General features: G+C 36.8%; 1 protein-coding gene across 7 annotated transcripts in view; it reads left to right on the forward strand.

Moving 5' to 3' along the window:
- The window catches only part of VTI1A (vesicle transport through interaction with t-SNAREs 1A), a 249,222-nt gene that overhangs the window by 1,540 nt on the left and 226,348 nt on the right, over nucleotides 1–21,334 (forward strand). For all 7 annotated transcript variants that reach the window (XM_042863700.1, XM_042863702.1, XM_042863704.1 and 4 more), the window contains exons 2-3: nucleotides 5,308–5,366; nucleotides 9,766–9,876. In XM_042863700.1, coding sequence (XP_042719634.1) covers nucleotides 5,308–5,366; nucleotides 9,766–9,876 — 170 coding nt within the window. The remainder of the gene's footprint in view (nucleotides 1–5,307; nucleotides 5,367–9,765; nucleotides 9,877–21,334) is intronic.

A 21,334-nucleotide genomic window follows, 5' to 3' on the forward strand; every position in this document is an offset into this window, starting at 1 on the left:
CCTGTGAGTACAGGAAGACATCATAAATATGACAGTGCCTTCTGTTTTGAAAATTGGCAGTGCTTCAAGGACAGCTTATTGAAGAGGAATAGAGATTTGATTTCCTAAATGTATAGATTGTAGAGGTCATCAGTATCATTTTCTTAGTTGGAAGAATATTTTTCTTTGCAGTAGTGGGTTTTCCTTAATTCTCTCTTCAAAGACAGCCACCTTATAACTCTAGAGAGGCTTTGGAGCTTAAGTATGAAATTAATAAGGAGCATTGTCTTCACTGGTGACATAGCTTGGAAGCAACAGGCTTTGAATTCATAATTCTTTGAGTGGCCATTAGAAATGTGGTTTTTTTTTTGTTGTTGATTTATTTGGGTTTTTTTTAGAATTTACTGTCCTATCAGAGGAGAAGGAACGTGTGTTCCCTGTGGGATCAATAGTATGGTACAGAGCTGAATGGCCTCAAAATAATACAACAGCTAATTTATTATTTTAAGAGCTGGTTTCTCCATGTTAGCATTTGAGGCTAGTCTTTTATATCTTGGGCTGGCTTGCTTTATAGCTCCTTCTTGCATTATACTTTTGCGGATAAAATACTTTAGTTTTCAGAACTGTTCTGTCTTTCTTCAGCAAAATGTTCAGTTATGATTTTAAACCAAACTGCAGTCTTAGCTAGTAGAGGCATTTTACCACCTGGGTACGCAAAACACAACTCTGACTATGCTGAACACTTTAAGTAGAAATATTTTAAATGCACATTTTTCCCTTGTGTCTTACTAGGAATATTTGCAAGATCAAAACTTCTTCATCACCAGAAGCCCCAGTTAGTTCTTGTGGAGATGGCTTGGAGAGCCTCAGAAAGAGGAATGTGATTCAAGGTGGGAGGGGGACATGAGGAGAGATGCACGGGAGGTGGCATTTTTCAGCAGCAGTGATTTGAGATTGCTGATGGCCTTCTTCCTCCACGCTGGAAGAAGCAGGATGAGAAGTGTAAGGACTTGTGCTACTCCTGAATAATACAGAGAGATCTCCCAAAGTCTAGAGACAGATTTATTTCCTCCTCCTTCCCGAGATGGACCTGCTCTATGCTTCATGTGCAGTTGGAGAAATACTGGTTAATTGTTTTGCTATTATTCCTGCATGCAGTGTTGACAGGACTTGATGCTGTCTTACATTCTAGAAGGATGATGGCTCAACAAACAATCCTGTTGTTACAGAGGCATAAATAGTTCAGCAAGAAATGAAACAAAGACACTCTGATACTGCAGAAACAATAAGCAGCAGGGACAGTAGAACGTCTGAGGAAGAAATATCTTCTGTTGAGCCAAGCACCACCTGGAGAATTAAAGAAAATGTTTTAAATTAAGAAATGGCTTTTGAATAGATTTTCTGTGATGCTGCTGCAGGTCTTTGGAGAATGAAGATCTTGACTGATGTGTTTTATTAATGTTCCTCAGTGTTGTCGAGAAACATCTGTCTTGTGGTTTGACCAAACATTTATATCTATTTTAATTGCTTGATCTGAAAGAAAATGTTCTCAGTACAAATTGGGACATTTAGCCTTTTTCTAGCATAGTAGCCTCTGTGAGGTGATGTTTTTGACTGGAGGGCTGATACGTGACATCTGCATCTTCTACTGGGCATTCAAAGCACTGTGTATCAGGTTTAACTGGAGAAAGTTCTGCCATTAATTTTCTGTTATATCCCTGTAACGCAGTTTGCCATTTGCATTTTATGACTGTGCCTCTGGAACCCAGTCTTACGGCCCAAAGAGAAATGGAGCAGTACGTGGGTTTTTTTTTGTCTTTACTGTTAGACAGTAAACTCTGGCAAAGTGGTATTAGAGTAAAGCACCTCAGCCAGCGTAGTGAAATCTGCAAATGATAAAACTTCTGTAAACTGAAGTTCTGTATCACTTAGACTTTTCCTCAGCGTGTACTAATAAAAAAAAACAATTCCACAAGCAATGAAATTTCCTTTACTGTTAGTTCATGTCAGAGATGCGTTACCTTTCTACACTTGTAAGTTATCTGCCCTTCTGTCACAGTGCCTAATGCAAGGGCAAAACTGAAAGAACAGAGGAAAATGTAATAAAAGCTGGCCTTATTTACACAAGTGGTACAACCTTGTGTACACATTCAGGAATCTTTGCAGTCCTTACTCAGATTCCTTAGTTTTGTTTCCATTCTTTATACTTTACTTATGTGAACAGTTAAGATATACAAGCCAAGTGCAGCATTTTCTTAACAGCTTTCTGTCTGGTAGCGCAAGAACGAAAATTACATTGTAAGTTTAGATATCTTTGGTGTAAAATTGCCTTTTATTTTTTCTAGAGGATATTGCCAGTTCTGAATTAAGAGAAAAGTTATGTATACATAAAAAAATACTCAGTATTTTATATGATGGAAGTGTACTAGACAAAATTAAGTAAGTGGGTTGGAAACTACTAAAACAAAGCAGGGTAATGCACCGGTAACATGAGAATCTTTAATTGGATCACAGCTTGTTTGTCCTGATCTGCTAGATCTGCAGCAAGCTTCCTTTACTCCGAGCTCATCTGCACACAGTCTCTGAGCACATCTTCTTGTGCATGTTGTGTCTTCCCTTTCTGTGGGCATTCTGACTGTGGAAAAACATTGGTTGTTTCTTAGGCATAGGCATGGCATTAAGTCTGGAACTATGTGAATGAATCCAGCTGTAGCATTTCATGCTTCTTTTGCTGGCATGAACAACAGGCCTAGATGTTTTGGCAGTACTAGGTGGAAGAGTTGCTTGAATATCTACAGAGTAGATGCAGATGATTGTATTGTGCATTTGGAGAAAGAGTTGGATGTTGTTATAGGTCTGGAGTTCAATGACTGATGAACATTTTGTTATAGATTCCTTCAAATGTTTATGTACCAGCAAAGGAAAACATCACCATTGAACAAATAGCACAGAGAATCAGAAGCTTAATGCTAAAATTGCACTGATAGCAGTTGAGTTGGTACAGGAATTTGTATTTTTATGTTCAGTAAATCATCTGGTGTGTGTAAATGACTGTATTGGGCTTTAATGAGCTTAGCAATAGGGTAACTGAGTATTCAGTGAAATGCTACGTAGCTTGTGTAAGTACACACAGAATTTGAACAGCATAAAATATCTTCAAAATAATAATACTCTTCCCTCCCCTCCTCCCCCCACCCCCTCTGAAATTTAGGAATATAAAGTTGTTTAATTTAATGTGTATGAAAATTGTAATCCAGTGGTACTCAGGGATGTACTGAAATTGCTATGGTACATTTATTTTCTGCTGCTGTGTTTGTAATTTTATTTGAGCTTCAATAAAATGGTATTGTGCATTTTATCTCTTATGTTGTTTTTTTCCTTGGTCCAATGGCATCTTGCCTGCTTCCAGGTGAATGGAGGAACAGGTATTTTGGGAGCTGAGTAGGGGATTTGAAATGTATGGACAAGGAAACAGATTCTCTTTTGGATTTCGTTATGTTCAGAAGATAAATGTCTTGCCATTAGTTTTTCTGGTTTGAGTGCTGTCATGAGAATTTAGTGGGAAATTTATGAAAGACACTAGCAAAGAATGCAAAGTGCTGCACAGAAATGAACATCTCCCCCACCTTCTGCTGTGGTAGCATCTGCCAGATATGGCAGTGTGAATTTAAGATTGCCAAGGAAGATGATCTTTTTCCATGGCTTCAGGTCTGTAGAGGGGATAACTTGATGAAATTCTGGGCCTCTTTCAAGGGTAAGAGAGAAGCTCTGTTTGTAAGGGTTTAAAGGTGAGCTCTAAGATTTTATTTTTGAGAGGGTTCAAGTGCTTCCTTCTCACTTCCATCGCTGGTATAGTTCTCATTACTCAGAGGATATCACCATTTGACAATATTTTGAGACATCCTGTTTAGTTCTTACTGCTACAACATACACACACCTTGATTTGCTCATACAGTGAAGTCAAAGTGGAGTCTCTTTTTGCTCCTGGTGAACCTCACTGTCACTGGGCTGCGTGTTTATCCAGTCCTGTGTCAGGAGTCTTTGCTAAAATTCCAGATGGCTGTTCTTGAGAATGTGGGCTTCTTTGAGAAGAATTCTCCCTTAGTTAAGGACTTCAGATAATAGTCTCAATTTTGGACTGGAAATGAGTTGCCCATGTACCCCACAATACCATAGCAGCTTCTTGGGTGATAACCCAGAGCATATGCTTCGTTCTTGAGAAGCTGCCACACACAGGATGGTGAATCCTCAGAAGATAGTTCTTCTAGTCCGTGCCATGCCTGCTATTTGCAAAGATCTCTGCGCTGTGTTTTAGGTGGAAATGTGATCCTGAACCTGATCCTCCCTGCAGGCAGTGCTCCACTGTATGTAACTGAAGGATCGACCACGATGTTACCCTCAATGAGTATACTGGGTAAATGAGAGAATTTGAAGAGATGGTAGAGACCAGTTGTGGTGGAGATGAAGATGAATAGGCCCATGCAAATGTGATGCAGGGTGTTTATATCACTAATGAGAGGACTTAGCTGAAATTCAACTTGCTTACACTGGGATTGCTCTGTCAAAATCCCTGCAGCAAAACATTCCTTTCAGGACTAGTTCTGTTGTTTTTAAAGAAGGCTTTTTTAAGGGCACATGTTGCTTTATGTGTCAAGACTTCTGTTACTGATTACTGCCTTGGCATCCCCTGATTCCTGCCTTATTGCTACATACAACTTGTAACAGAATATAGTATTTTTTTTTTTATTTTCAACTTTTATTACTTAACTTTGTTTTTACTGCTACTGTAAGGTGGTCTTTTTTGTGATTCTTGTGACATTTCATTTTTTTCCTGTTGAAGCAAAAGGACCAGGGCTTTAGACTCAGCCTAAGGAGGAGAGGAATAGAGACCTCTTTAATCTTCAGTTCCTGGACTCACTGTAATTGGATTGCTTGGTTGTTGGTTTTTTTTTTTCAACTTCTATGTTTCTAATAAACAGGATAAGTCTTTAAACCATAAATATTTATCCATTTGGCTCAAATATATGCTTTCTCACATGAATTTGTACACACCCAGCATGTACCTGCTAAGGCAAAACTCATACACCTGGAGCAAAGATAGCTACTTTCAGAAGTAGCAAGCACTGGAAAAAAAGGCAGAAGACTCCAAGCATTCTCCATTCGCTCTTTCTCTCTCTTTTAATTTGCAAATGTGGCTATTGTAGTATGTGCTTATGTCACACAATGAATCCCTTGAGTAAGTTTTTACTTGCAAGCTTATTTTGAAATACTATATATTTTTCATGGCAAGACCACAATTATATTGGTATCTTCACAATTGTTTTTCAGATGAAAAGAAGCAGATGGTTGCAAATATTGAGAAGCAGCTTGAAGAAGCAAGGGAACTGGTATGTTGTGGCTTTTTGTATGCTAACTCTAAATTGCTGGGGAGAACTGGTATCATGAGTGGTAACATTTAACTCACCTGGTTCTCTGAAAGTTTTTAATAGTAGTGTAATAGAGTATGAAATATTTGAGAATATGATGTACTCAAGAGGAGTGTATAAAAAATCTTGTATTAAGTGATCTAAAGCTTGTATTATTACTGCAAGATACTAGAAGTTGCTTCAGTCTTTGAGTTGGGAATAAGGTCTTGTACTTTAAAAAATGAATTAAATGTTTTTATACCTAATATATTTTTTCTTCTAGGTCCCGTATGTCTGCTTGATTTGATCTGTCCAATTGTCTTGTAATAAGTCTTGTTTTCTCTTCTAGCAAATGAGACAAAGGGTATTTAGCTGTTTGATGTCAAAGGAATAAAGGTAGTTTGAGGTACTGAGAAGAGCATAAATGTTAACTGAGTGTTAGTTAGTGGTCCACACTGGTGGAAGAATATAATACACGTTAAGCATCTGTGGCTTTTTCTGTTTTGTTTCCACTACAAATTGTCTTATATTCTAAGTGGGTGGAGTATAAAAATAAGGTTTTGCAGAGTAAAGGTGTAGGTTTCAGTTAAGATTGATTGACTTTTTTTTTCCACATGCCAATAGTTCTTTGCCTGAAGCTTTTTTTGTTTATTGTTTGCAAATGTAACTCATTTGGTCTATCTGATGTCAGATATATAATCTGATTTTTGGGATAAAGAAATGAAATTAGTTCAACTGGTGTGAAAGTTCTTCAAGTTCAGCACCTTGAGTCAATTATTTGATTACTAACTAAATGGTAATATTGAAAATCACTTTCTAAAGTTTGTGGCATAGAAAGAAAAAGGTTTTTAATGTGTTGACATACCAGGTGCTTTTAGAGTAAGGGCGGAATTAGTCTTGTAGGCAGAGCATTGAAATAGGACCCAGGAAAGCTGAATCTTGATGGAACTCCACTGCAGGTTTACCTGATGAGGATGACAAAAGACCTAACCTCTCTCATTCAGTATTGCCAGTGAGAAATACAGTAAAACTGTATATGGTAAAACTGCTGTCCATGTCACGAGGCTGTTGTGAGGGTATATTAAGGTCTTTGGGACACTTTCATTTTCAAAAAGCTGAAGGAAAATAGGAAGAATAAAGAATAAAGAAAAATAAGAAAATAAGTAGAAGTGCTTTTCATCTCCTTTTCACTGCAACTTGACATGGCAAAAAAAGACATAGCACTACAGGGAAATTGCAGCATGAGTGTTATGTTGAAAAATCGCTAAAATTTGGTTCTCTAATCAAAGTAAGATTGGAAGGAACAGAAATTGAGTTAATGATTCATTAGTTTTCTTCTTATGTCAGAAAAAATTCATCTACATTTTACTTATTATGAGAGAAAAACTAAATCTTTATATCTGCATTTTCATCCTAATGATGATCTTGATTTCATATACTGACTTTTCTTTCACACTTTTGTTTTAGATCTTGTTGCTAATGCTGCTAGACAGGTGCTTAATTCAATTATTGGCTTTAAGTAATTACCTTAGATGTTTGTGATTAATGTCAAGGCTTGGGTTTAAAATCAATTTGAGCAAACTTGATAATAACAGAACTGATTAAAATGATCCTCTTTTAAATGAAAAGCTACACTAGAACGCCAAAATAATCCTAATTCTTTGGCATTGATAATTTTTGTACAAGGGTTTGTTTTTCCTCTTGTCCAATTAAAGCTTGGCTTATTTTGTTTTGGTTTATTTCCTAATTGGTTAAGAAACAACTTTCTTATAAATATTATTGTAGAGATATTTTATTTACACTGACTAACCACTGATTGTTTTAAAACACTGTCTGCTTTGTTTGGGTGGCATCGCTGCTGTAATTCATTTGACCTGTATGCAGAACTGACACCAAAATGTTATTCCCAGACTGCCTTGTAAAGCCATAGCTGCTGAGTAAGAGGTTTCTGGAGAGAAATCCTGTCATTCCTGTATCCTATGCAGAGTGTCACAGAATTGTAAATATGCTGAGTTGGAAGTGACTCAGAAGGATTGAGTCTGACCCCTGACAGGACCATCCAAAATCCAAGCTCTATGTATAAGAGCACTGTCCAAGTGCTTCTTGAGCTCCAGCAGCTCAGTGCCATTCCCTCTGCCTCAGGCAGCCTTTTCCATGCCCACCTCCCTTTGGTGCAGAATCTTTCCCTAACCCCCAACCCTCCCCAGATGCAGCTCCATGCTGTTCCCTCAGGCCCTGATGCTTTCCCCAGCGAGCAGAGCTCAGTGCTGCTCCTGTGCTCCCTGTGAGGAGCTGTGGACTGCCATGATGACTCCCCTCAACTCCTCTGCTCTGGGCTGAGCAAACCCAGGGACCTCAGCACTCCTCACATGTCTTGCCCTCCACATTCTTCCCTATCTTCGTAGCCTTTGTTTGGTTGCTCTCTAATAGTTTTATGTCCTTTGTGTATTCTGGCACCCAAAACTGCACAGTACTTCAGGTAGGGCCAAACCAGAGCATCTGCAAGATTTTTCACTGGGTTTTTAAGATAGATGAACATTGAGATAAACTTCAGTGTAAAATGAGGTTGTATTTAGGTTCACATCTGCTTGGACCACTGTCTTCTGCAAGGACTGGCATGGAGATTTTCACTACAGCCACAGAATGTACCTGTTTAAAGTCATGATAACACCCACTCAATTCCCCCCCCCCACCTCCACCCCCACCTCAGACAAATATGGATTCTTCGTCACTGCCTGTAACATTTTCAGGAACATCACAGATGTCTCTTAGACTTTATGCTCTCTGATACTCACTGTTTAGAATGATGATTTTGGATATTGTGTACTGTGCTCTGATCATGGCTGCAATAGATGTATTCATCTGGGAGATGGCTTCACTTTTATTTAATAGAAAAGCATTGAGACTTCATTAAAAAATCCTGATCTTGCACATATAAATAGATGTAAGGGAAACATTTTCTATGCTTATGGAATGTTCAAGATAAAGTCTATTGGGGTGAAATGATAAGAAATAAACCATTTACTGTAGCTATCAGTTTAATTTATAATACCCCTTTGGAAAGTGAAGCCTGCACCAAAGAACTGGGTAGATATAGAAACAGCTTTCAATGTTTCAATTCATTACTGACTATTTAATTAAAGTCAGCTCTACAGTTTATTATCAAATACCATTTTGTATAATCAGAATAGATGACTGAATGGCTTTCCAGTTTCTGGTAATTCACTTGATTAAATTCAGATGCTTCTTTATGTTATGAGGATGAAATCTCAAAGTGTAAGCTAGTGATTACATAGGGATAAACTATAACTATCCCTTGTGAAGACCTGTAACCAGAAGCTTGGGACCTTAATTGAAAGGCATTTCTGTTCCAATAGTGTATTGCTCAGCTGAGATCAGTAGGAGGTGAGTAAATATTGTTTCAGGTATTTACAGCAAACAAGGAGAGCTGTTTTTTATCTTTTTAAAGTAAGTTGGAAAGATTTTAAAAGCAGGTATGGGAGTTTTTTAGCTGTGCACAACAGAATTCATGAGGAGCCAGCACTGTGTAAAGGTGTTTCCTTAACCCAGTGGGCAGGTAATTAGCAGGCGAGTCAGCCCTGGTTTATAACTCCTTTTGATTTTCTGTAGCCTGATGTCATATTCTTGCTTTTCAGGCCCGTTAAAGTTCTGCATGTCAAAAACAAGTAGCAAAACCATTTTAAAGATAAATTGTCTGACATTTTATGCATTCAACTGTATACCAGTTCTTGAACAATATTTTTATTACAATTCTAAAATCCAGTTGTTTAATGTACCTGCATACAGATTTGGGATGTAGATTTATGCAGCCGGTTCAGAAAGCTCAGGCTACTTAATGCTGCTGAATAAGCAGAAAAGTACAATAATTATTTTATTACACATAGAGATGGTTGGTAGATAAAATTTTATACATTTATATGTCTGTATAAAATGTGCGTGTATACAAAGATAAATAAAATACAATTTGTGGAACCACACAACTAGGTGGAGGTTGGGTGTCTTCTGCGTGATGTTCATCAGTGTATTCACTGCATTTGAAACTGAAATCCAGAAAGGTTTAAATAGAATCATTTTTTTAAAGTGTTAATAATGCCAGTTTTGTCATTAATTAGTTGACTTTATGCTGTGTAAAGATTTTTCTAACATATCTCTATACTGTCAATAGGTTTGACAACACTTTTCTTGACAGAGAATGTTTCTTGGTATTTGTGAGCATTTGGCTAAACAGACTGATAGAGTGTTTTGGATTGGAAGATCATCTAGTTGCAACTCCTGTCATGGTGAGGGACACCTTCAACTACAAACTCCTTCTTGCTTTAATTATCTCTTCAACTTGCATCTCTCTGCTTTTACTTGGTAGCTCGAGCAGATGGAGCTTGAAGTCCGAGAGATCCCACCTCAAAGTCGGGGAATGTACAGCAGTCGAATGAGAAGCTACAAACAAGAAATGGGAAAACTTGAAGCTGATTTCGTGAGTTTTTACCCTACCTTGTAGAGATAGCATCCATGAGATTTTTTTAATGTAATAATACACTTATTCAGGCAACTGGGTGGATTTTTTAACTAGGATGCTGTTAAACACTGGGAGTATTTATGCTGTAGGAACAATAGTCAGCTTGAGGAAAGGCTTATAGATCTTGAGAATTAATACTTAAAATACAGTGTAAGTTTACTCTGCAGAGAAAATAATGATTCATTTAAAACAGTATGTAGCAATGTGGCAGTAGCAGGAAAACCAACATAATCACCAACTTAGGGAAATTTTGAATGTGGTTTATCTCATATCTACTTAATGTCTTACTGTGATTTCTTCTTTGCATTGCACCTAGATTATTCTTGGCTTTTGTACAAGTATATTCTAAATACTAAATGTTTCAAATAATGGATACAAACTAACAAGATTCTCTTGTCTAAGGGCTTTTGCTGCAGTGGTCTTTTTTTTTTTCTTTTTTTTGTGTGTGTGTGTGTGTGTGTGTGTGTGTGTGTGTGAGTACCATTTGCTCTGAATAGATTTACACAGAGACAAAACTATTTCCTCTGAAGTCCTGAAAAGGTTCAAAGGGATTGCAAAATATGGGGAAATGCTTTGTTAATTGGCAGCAGCTCAGTACCTGCAGGGTGGGGAGAAAGAAAGAAATGTTGGCATTCTTTTCCATTTGCTAGAGACCTGAATTTTCTCGGGATGCTGGAGGCAGTTTATTCCTTCAGGGGAGAAGAGCCAATGTTTGTACCCGCAGCCAGGAAATCCAGCTGACTGTCATTCCTCTGTGTTTCTGCCAAGTTTTGAGGAGTTGCACAAAAATGTATTATCAAGAAGGTGGCTGTAATTTTGTAAAGTTTGAAGAATGTTAGGATAAAAAGAGTTGCATCGAAATTTTAGATGATTTCATGCTGTTCCCCTCTAGGAAGTGTGTATGGCCCTGTTGGGTAAACAGTGGTTTCCAAAAGAAAACAATTTTTAGGCCAGGAGTGAATGTTATTTATCTCCTCAGGGGCAGGAGAATTCCCAGTCAACATTTGTTATTTTTATTGCTGGCCTATTTCTCTATACAGCCAGAAGAGGGAAATTGGCGCTTATGCTTCCAGACATTTGGGAATGGGAGAGTTCAGAACTGGATGCTCTTTATGGAAGAGGAGAAATGAGCATATGTGGAAGAAGTGTGTCAGAACACTAGGAGTTCACATAATTGTAATATGTATATGTTTTGTATATCCTTCAATCGTATGTATATGACTGAAGAACATAAGGATTTGCTAAGAGTGAGGGAGCCAAAAAAAAGAGTGGGAAAAGATTTGTATAGAAAACAAAATTGTTGTTTCAACTAAATTCCCTGTATTATCCCAGTCCCTAGGCACTAACGTTTTTCTTAATTTTGTATCTGAGTGTTAGAGAATCTTTTTGACTTACTCTCCAGACAAATAGCAAGTTATTGGAAACTATATAACAAAGTGATTCATTTGTGAGTTCAAAGGAGGAGAGGAGGAAGGAAAGGAAATGTTATTTTGACTCTTTAAAACTGCTGTCTGGAGGGCCACTGAAGGCAGGAAGTTGAGAATATTTGCTGAAATGAAAGTGCTTTTGTGTGTTCTGTCTGAATGTTGACTTGAATGAGTTGTGACCTGTTTGATTGTAAGCAAAGCATGTAGAGTTTCTTTAAGAGCTTTAGCAGGCCTTTAGAGAAAGCAGATCTTAGTATTTTAAAATGAATTCACTTTTACAGATGAAGGGAAATCTTTAGTTCGGAATGATGCTGGCAGTTTCAGGTTAGGATCAGCTTACAGGTTTGCTGCTGGAAGTTCTCAGGTCTTCCAAAAGGCATGCAGATGTGAGTTTGCAAAGTTACGTGTTGTTCGTTATAAATGGATTGGAATCTCAGCTGGATCCCGTTGTACTTGACTTGGCCTTCTGTCCTGTGTGAAACAACATGTCTGCTGAAGAGAGGACATCTCTTCGTCATCTTGAAGTGTATATTTCATTTAAGTAAATAGTGTCTGTGAAATGAATTGCAAAAGTTATATCGCTTAGTATGCAGTCTTTTAAAGTGAGTTCTATATTTGAAATGTGAAGTGAATGCAGAACTGGGACTGGTATATTTCATTTATATTCATCATAATGAATATGAGCCTTGATCTTGCAAATTTCACCTCACCCAAGCAGGTATGAAGTACAGCAGCACAGAAACATATTTAAAAGCTAGAAGTAAATGTGAGGAATGTAGACTGTTCAGTCCTTACTTGGAAGATAGTCAACATCCATGTTTCTGATAAGCAGTATCTAATGGGGGAGTTTTTTTGATCTTGGGCAGTATACAAAAAAAAAATGACAGAGTTGGACTGTGACTTGCTTATTACTTCACTACATACTGTGGAATCTTGATGAACATATCATGGTTTGTTGTGGTACTTATTGGTTGTTGGTTTGGTGGTTTTTTTTTTTCATGCACATTATTATATCAAAAATATAGCCTAAAAAAAATTTAGGTTTGAGCTTAGTCAAGCTGCACTTTGAAAAGTTGATCCAAAAATGGCTGTTAATTTTTTGATCAAATGAGAACAAGCTGTAAAGAGAGATTTATTTCCATTCTTTTCAGGCCTTGTTGTGTTGAGTCTCATACACAGTTACTTATAGCAGTACCTGCAGTCCAAAGGTGTGTTTAGAGGGAGTTACATCTACACCATTCGCTGTATTGTATATGGGTAATTTGTAACCCACTAGTTGTATTGAGTGATATCAGAGGGGAAAAAACTGACTTGTTCCATCTTATTACATACCTGTTACAAATTAACAGTGTGAATCAAAGCAAAGATAGTTCATTTTGATAATTTAAGGTATTCAGATACCCTAGCACTGTGATTTACATATGGGGGAAAAATAAAAATGAAAGTACGACACCTCAACCAAAGCTAGAGGCTAAACAATGGTTTCTGAGTCTCACATCCATGCTGTGCAGCCTTCCTTGGGAAGGGTCTGTTGTGTAGCAAACAATTCTTCTGATTTGTGAAGAAAATACAGGTATGGCCATGCCAGATTAGATCAATTGCTGCTGGCATAGTTCCAGCAGTAAGTACCTAGGGAGAAACATAGGAAAAGGACAAGAATGAAGTGCTATTTCTATTCAAGAAAGCTGTGTACATGTCAAAAGGCAAGTTTCAGGGTTGCTTGCGATAGTCCATGTGCATCTATCATGATGAAATTAAACTGTTTGGTAAAGGTTCTGTGTTTTTCTTTTAACTTTGAAAATAAGATAATCAAACCAATAATGTATTATCAGTATTTATCAGTACAGCACCTTTATAGTGGGGTTTCATTTCTGTTAGGTACTGAAAACTGTTGTCCCCAGACTTGAGTGACTCTCGGGCTTTTGCTCGGCGCAGGCTTGCTGGGCTGCAGAGGCAGCGGTAATGGCTCTATCTTGTGGCCTGAAGTGGAGTTGCATACCATTGCTGGCTTCATTTTGGGACAACCTACTTACTGAAGAGTTTTTGAAATTCTAGTTTCCTACAAGCAGCTTTTTTTTTTCTTTTCTTTTTCCCTGCACCTACAAAGGCATCATCTTGTGGTTTAAGCTGGTAAATATTTTGTTCTCAATTACTCCATGTGTATAACGTCCACGGTGACCAATTGCATGAAGCTATAAATGCAAACAAATGCCTTTATTTAATTGTAATGGAGGGGTTATAAGAAAAAAATGGACAGACTCTTTAGCAGGATCTCTTGTGATAGGATAAGGGGAACTGGTTTCAGACTGAAAGAGGAGAGATTTAGATTGGGGAAAAAAAGGAAGGCGTTTTTTACACTGAGCACTGAAGCAGGTTGTCCTGAGAGGGAGTAGATGCCCTGTCCCTGGAAACACTTGAGGTCAGGCTGGAAGGGACTCTGAGCACCTGATCAATCCGTGTAGGTGTCCCTATTCATTGCTGGGGAATCGGAATGAATGACCCAGATGACACTTTAGGTCCCTTCCAACTCTAACAATTCTATTGTTCTATGATTTTATTTTTTTTTTTCAAGTAGGCTTTTTTTCTTTTCCAATTATTACCCCAAAACTTAAGGTACCTAAAGTACCCAGGGAACTTTAAACAGTAGGAATATATGGTAGTAGAAGGCTGCCTGGATTTTACCAATTCACTTTGATCAGAATCCACCCCAGTTTGTATGAAACTGTAACTATCTAAACACAGCAAACGTGTGGTTATTGGTTATTCGTCCCAAGGGTTCATTGTACAGAAACAATATCAGGACAGTGAAAAGCTAACAGTTTGAAGCATTCAAATAAATGAGGGAATATAAAAATCCACTCCAGATCGTATTATGTAGTAATGATAACCAAAGGTAAAATTTGCAGTCTTTAGTTCAGTCAGTAGTGAAAATACATATTCATGTTGCATACATCCTTCGGGTTTTGTTTAAATTGTTAAAATGATAGCTATTGTTAAGCTTTCAAAGCATTTAAAGTGATAAGTAGCAGGAAGTCATTAGATAGAGCTTCTTTTTGTGGCTCTGAGAAGTACCAGTTTACTGCAGAAACTGACCTGAGGGAACAGCTACAATTTTGCCAACCATCATTTGGCTGCTTTTAGCCAGTACTACTGCCCTTATTTCAAATTCTGGCATCTGCCCAGTCAAAATTCATGTGGTTACAAGCATAATAAAAGACACTTGTCAAAAGATGAGTTAGAAACCTGTATCTTTATAGCAGTCTTCCTCAGCTTTCCAGACTGAACTATAAGTTTGGCTATTGGACTGTTGTAGAGCAAAGCATTTCTTTATATTTAAAATTTCATAAAATGTGCAAGAGACAGATGTGTTTAGCTTTGTAACTGCATCCCAGATGTTAAAAACAAGGAACTCGCTATCTCTACATGTCATGTATGCACATGCACCCTGCATGGGCAGGCATGCCTGTAGCAAAAACCTGATCTTGTTGATCTTTCTAAAATCAGATTAGTTTTTGGAATGTGAATAGTACATTTCTTTTGTAATAGGGTTGGAAAGGGTTTGTTTTAATGCACATGAGATGAAACATTCATTAAGATTCAGAAGAATATGAAATATCTGACAATCTATTAACAATCTAATTTTGGGAATTTTGCTGTACTATGTTTATATATATCATAGCCTTTTTGAGATAAGTAACCAGTCCTCTATACTAGTGTTTTTTTTTCTCTTTTTCCCTTTTTTAATAACTTCTGATATTTTTGCTTTCTTATCTGCTGCTGAACGTTACTCCAACTTCTTTTCTTCAGAAGAGGAAAATTCCACATTATCTTCAGTTTGTTTCTGTGTCCCCACCTTGACGGGTTTGTGGTAGGAAAAGGTGGAGACATCATTTGACATTTTGCAATTACTTTATTTATACAACTGCTGTTTTAAAATGGAAAAAGTTCAGATAGGAAAAATACTTTTTAAATTTTTATTATATTTTTTTAAAATTCAAGGCCTTGACTGAGTTTTTAATGAAAGATTAAGCAATGGTATAACTTAGGTCTAGTGTACAAAACTTGCCCTCATTTATTTACATTAAAGATTTTTTTGTTTTGTTTTGTGTGGTTGTACCGAGAGAGAAGGAATTTTGTTTCACCATGAAATTTACTCGTGATGACATGCTTTTCCTTAGAGGAAAACATGAAAGGCAGGAGTTAACATGCTTAAGTTATCATTAACCTAAGGGGTTATGATCATTTTAACTGAGATTTCTGGGAGGCCAGATTGGTGAAGCACGCTGTACTTCCTCGGTTTTTAATGCAGTACCTTTGGGTGCTGTTTTCAAAGAGTACTCCCGTGTTTGACCCATAAGGTGCATCTCATAAGATAATTTATAAAGAGATGATATTACTGGACAAGGATAACCAAGCAGTAAATTTCACTTGTCTATCAAGTTAATTCCTTAAAACCTCAGATTCTTCACTCAGCCAACTTCTACTTGATGCTCTTAGGAACTTCAGTACAACTCTGTCCAGAGGGAGAAGACTGGTGAGTTTTGTGGCATGTTTTTTGTTGGTCCTGATGCATATGATTTTAAGAAAAAACAATTTGTGGAGCAAGAGCCTTGGCCCAATGATTACAAATAAAGGTATTTTTAGGAAACAGTTTGGTGAGTCTGATGGTGTATTTCGCTGGGGCATGTTGACTCTCACAATGCACTCTAAACCTTCATGCTGCTCTCTTTCCTTGTTGCCTTCAAAGAGAAATGTTAATTTATTAAATTGAGCCAAAAAGTAGTCTGCAGCCGATGAAGTCTTTCTGTAAGATGTATTTTAAATCATATGATATAAATTCAGCCTGATGTCAGCTGTGGTGTAGGAACACATGCCTTTTTCACTAAGCGTGCTTTCTCACCTGGCAGTCCTTAGATGTGTCTGAATGCCAACTCTCATCAGCCTTACCAGGTATAGAACTGTGTTTTCTCTTTTCCCACATAATTTGTTCTTTTGTTAGAATTTCCCCTTCTCAAAGCAGTAGTATTAAATCTGTGCACTGGTCTTCCTTGCCAGTACTGGAAGAAGCAGTGTCTGCTCAAAATTAATTACAGCCAGCTGGAAAGTGAAGACTCTTCGTATACAAAAGGTGAATGCTGTTTTTTGGGGGGTGAGAAAGAGGGCTCTAATATTACATTCTTTCTCATTGATTTTTTGTATTAGTCAAGTGATGCTCCCTACCCTTCATGCAAAAAGAAGCAAGCTGTTGTCCTGCTTTTGATAGCAGCAGTAGTAAAGATCTTGCAATTGGAATGCTGTTGTCTCTTGTGAAGACAAATAGAGTAGAACAGAGCATATCTCACTCTCTTGTCATCATGTTGGCTCACTTGCACTCATGTAAGTAGAATTTTGATTTGCTTTTCTATCATGAATTAGAAACACAGAGATTTTGAGAAAGACCATCAGACAAGCTGAGCAAACAATCCATCGCTTGCTTACTTTTCAGATTAGAGCTATGCTCAAGTTTCTCATCATATTTTACTTTTTTTTTTTTTTTTTTTTCCTAGCTAGGAGGAGGCTAATTTGTGTTTGACTGCAAAATAGGAAGAGACATTCTATCAAGAAAGCAAAAAAAAAAAAAAAAGGAAAAGGTAGCATTTTGACCCTGGGGAGGATTAATTACAGATCTTCTCAGATTTCTTGGTTTATCTCTTCTGAGACTGACACTAGATGGCACTGTTTGTTTGCAAAGTAAATTCCACACCTCCCAGTTCACCCCCGCCCCCCCCTTTCTTTTTTTCTTTTTTTTTTTTTTTCTTTTTTTTTTGTTTTTTTTTTTTTTTTTTTTTTTTTTTTTTTTTTTTTTTTTTTTTTTGCTTTGGTAGTAACTGAAATTACTGTTTCATGAATAAAATATTTCTGGTGGGATTTGCATTTCTATATTGGCTGAAGATACTGTGTTGAATGTTTTATTAACCAGCCCAGTGCAACTGTCAGCCTATTAAAGAGATCCAATGGACCCTGTTTAGCTAAATAAACTAAATAAATCCAATTCGTCAAATTGTGTTCCTGGCTGTTTATTTTCCATTCTTTTGATGTACAGTTTATTTTAAGTTAAAGCCACACCGTTTTAAAAATTAATGGGAAAACAGAATTTAGTGTTTGAAACATGAGGAGACTAATTGCCATGGTCAAAAATAGCTTTCCTTTATGGTGAAGTTGCAGTCTGGTAAATGGTGAACTTCTTATTGTTGACTGATTACTTGTCCCATGTCAAAAATTACTTTGGCAAATGTATGGCTAATGGCTTTTTATTTTATTTTTTTTGCCTGCATGCTAAGTTCTGTTGCTGTCATGAAGTGGAACTTGAAGTATGGGCAATGCAGTTAAAAGTAGCTATTTCTGCCTAACTTCAAGAGATTCGTGCTTCATCTTGATAGTTTCTCAATCAGAATTCAAGGGGAAATTTTTATATCATCATTACATATTAAACGCTTGTTGAATTTCCTATTGCATTATAGGCATATATCAGAGTATGAAAAAATCTCTTTACATAACTGAATATATTCTATGTTGGGTTGTCAAACAGCTGTCAAACATTACAAATGGTAGCATTCATTTTATTGTGCTAGTACAAATAATATTTTAGTTGCCTTGGTTTTTGCTGAGAACCTTTGCCAAAGAATAGCAGGAGATTTATGGTAGCACATTGTAAACATTCTTCTGTGCCAGAGAATAATTCTTGTAATTGCAAATGGATTCTGAATTCGTTAATAAGCAAGATGAAGAACATGACAGGTATATTCTCCCTTTCTTTTCTGATGAGTTAGTGTGCTGCTTTAGTGATGTTTTGTGCTAACTTTTATTTGATGAGAAGTGGTCAAGTATGTGTTGCGTAGTTTTTTTCTGATAACTTTGGGTTTCCAAAAGTGGAATACTAAGTTTAATGTGATAAAAGCATGTTAGTTAAATTGTTCTTTTTTGTTGTTTTTGTTTTTCTCTCAAGAAATCTACTATAGTCAATTAAAAAGCCTTTGAGAAGAATGAACACATAAGTATGAACTTTGTTGTGGTAGGGATTTTTAGGGAGAATCAATGCAATCATTTCGTTCCACCTTTTTTTTTTTTTTTTTTTCTTCCTGCAACTTACAGCTGAATTTAACTGAAATTGTGAATTTTTCTGCCACCTCTCCCCCAGATTCTGATCCAAGAACAAAGTAGATCTTTATACTAATGCTTTCAGTGTTTAATAGTGCTGTTTCCTTATGTAGGTAGGCTTTCATTTGTCCTGAAAAATATTGAATTTCTTATTTATGTTTTAATATTTACAAGTTGCAGATATATAAAATGTGATCTAACAACCAAGATGCATGATGTTTTCTCCTGGAGAAAACATTCCCATTTTGTGCTGTACATTGATTCTTTTTAACATACTGGCGGAAAGCACAGGAGAAACTTTATGGCTCTTTAAAATTGGCTTATGCAGGTAAATGGAAATGGAGTTTGACAACAGTGGAGATGCTGCCTAATCTCTGACATGAGGTTTGGTAAGAAAGAAATGCAGCTGGAAATAGGATTGAATGAATTTTTCCTTTTCTAATGTTCTTTACTACGTGAAACATATGGAAGAAGTGTGAATATCTCTGTTCTTTTGTTTGTAACTTTTATTTGTACTCTGCAATCATTTAGTTGTCAGTCCCAAGTACAGTTTCCCTTTGCAAGCTGCTGTACAAACCACACAAAAAGTAGTCCTTGGCCACAAAATCTGTTTAAGCTTACTGTTCTTGTATAGTTGTAGAGGAAATTCCTACAAGGGCTACTTCAGAGTAAGTTGCAAATTTGACAATATAATGCTTGTTTACAGTTATAACAAGTGAATCAAATATAGCACCTTTTCTACTTTTCATCCAGGTTTTATAGACTGCCATAATGGTGCCAGTTCTAGGAAAATATTTAGTAATATTTTGTAAATATTTGCCAGTATTTAGTAATTACTAGAGAGGTTTCACTCCTTAAAGATTTGATCAATGAAAAATAAAGTAGTAAGAGCATATAGTAAAAAGGAATATAATAGGGGGATTCTGGGGACAGTAATAGAATATTTTCTTTTCTCTGGTACAATTTAACCATTTCTGTGTATTATGCGAGGAAAAACAACCAACTTTTCACTAACTATTTGGTGCTTGGTGCATAAGAAGAGGAAACTAGGGAGTGTAGGCTCTGCATATTTCCTATTGGATGGCATGTCCAACATGTCCTTAGTTTTTTTCAGAGAAGTTAAGATTAAAATGAAAAAGGCATAGCATTTGCCAGCTTACCCCTCTGCTCAGCATGGTAACATGTTGGATAGATCTTGGAAAGAGCACCTGTTCAGCAGAGACACACAAGTGAAGTCTGGTAGATTGAAGGAAAGGCTCGTGTTGTGTTTTCTTGAACTGGACCTTAGATAGCAAGTGGTCCTACATGATAAAGCTAGCTTTCCACTCGTTCAGGAGTGAAAAGGCTTTGAGCCTTTATTAAATCAAATTGTATCCTTTGCTGGGGCCTATCACCATCTTAGAAAAAAGTATTATTTGGTATTTTGTGTAGGAGCAGTGGTATGAATACCAAACCAAATTCTTTTATTTTGGAATTTGAAAAGCAACCTATACATTCCATAATGATGGCTGGTATTTTAGCACATATAACTGCAGGTTTTTTACACAGGCATCACTATTTTGTAGAATACCTTGAACAAGAGGATTTCTTATCTGCAAGTACAGCTCTTTGGCATCCGATACTGAGTATTAAATAAATAGAACAGTGCAAATAACTGAGCTGATGTGTTAATGTGTTTCTTTTAATTATTTTTGTATGTTTTGTTTAAGAAGTGTAGGTTAGTTTTATTATTGATTTTTCCTATTTGCATCTGATTTTGAAACCACAGGTTTTCTTTTTTATTGTGATGATTTTTGGCATCTTTAAAAAAGTAAACTGAGAACTATTTATTCTGAAGTGTTTGTGAGTAAAACAACTAGCAGTAAATGGTCGTAGCTGTAATTTTTTTATTAAATAATTACTTGATTTGTAATGGCTGTGTTTTTTATATTGTTTTATAATTCATTGTTACACCCATGAGTGACAGTATGATTTCTTCTTCTTTCTGCCTTATCTAGAGGAGAAATCAGACTCTGTCATTCAGTTATATAAGCTTCCCACAAAGTTAGTTCAGTCACCTAAATCAAACTAAAAAGTTATAGAAAGGTCAGGATTAAGTTAGAGGTTGCTAACCCGAATCTCTTCCCTAGCCTTTTTAAGCCCTTAGTGCTCCTTTTGTCTTTTCCTCACCTTGTATCACATTGTCCTCCTGTTAGATCTTTATTTCAGTTGAAGGCACCTGGGCTGCATCTTTCTTCCTACCAATACTTGGAGTCAGTTTCAAACACGTTGTTAAGGTCCCCTTTTTCCATTCTTGGCCTACATATGCTGTGTTCAGCAGTGCAAAGCAGTGGCTCAGCATTAGTACCCTGTAAAGATCCTTGTTTAAAATGCATGAACTTTAGAATGAGTGTAAGGAAAATTTGTTCTTCTGCCTCCCCACTTTGATGGTTCATTTTCTGCTTCTCATTCTGGGACAAACTTGAAGACTTCTTACTTTTAATTCGTAGCTAGAATGAATTCTGTTGCTAATGTCACTTGCTGAGTTTCCTCCTCTTGTAAACTAGTACCAAATTGCAAGGCATTTTGTATGTTTAAAAATGTCTTAGCTGGGACCTTTTCACCTACACGGGCTTCTTGTGCGGTCGTTTTTGTTTTGGCAGTGTTACGATTTTGAAATTCGCATCAATTCCTGCACATGAATGGGGTATATATAGGAATAGGGTAGCTTTTTGAGGAGGAAAATCCCTGAAAATTCCATTTTGGGAGTGCATCAAACATGCTTCCAGCCCTAATGGGGAGTCTAAACTGAAGATTGCAGTTTCAGAGTGCTTTGCACTGTGTGTGAAGTGAGGTTCTTTCACAAACAACTA

Source organism: Lagopus leucura, unplaced genomic scaffold (assembly GCF_019238085.1).
Source record: "Lagopus leucura isolate 7727_CA_CO unplaced genomic scaffold, USGS_WTPT01 Super-Scaffold_741, whole genome shotgun sequence".
Taxonomy (NCBI): domain Eukaryota; kingdom Metazoa; phylum Chordata; class Aves; order Galliformes; family Phasianidae; genus Lagopus; species Lagopus leucura.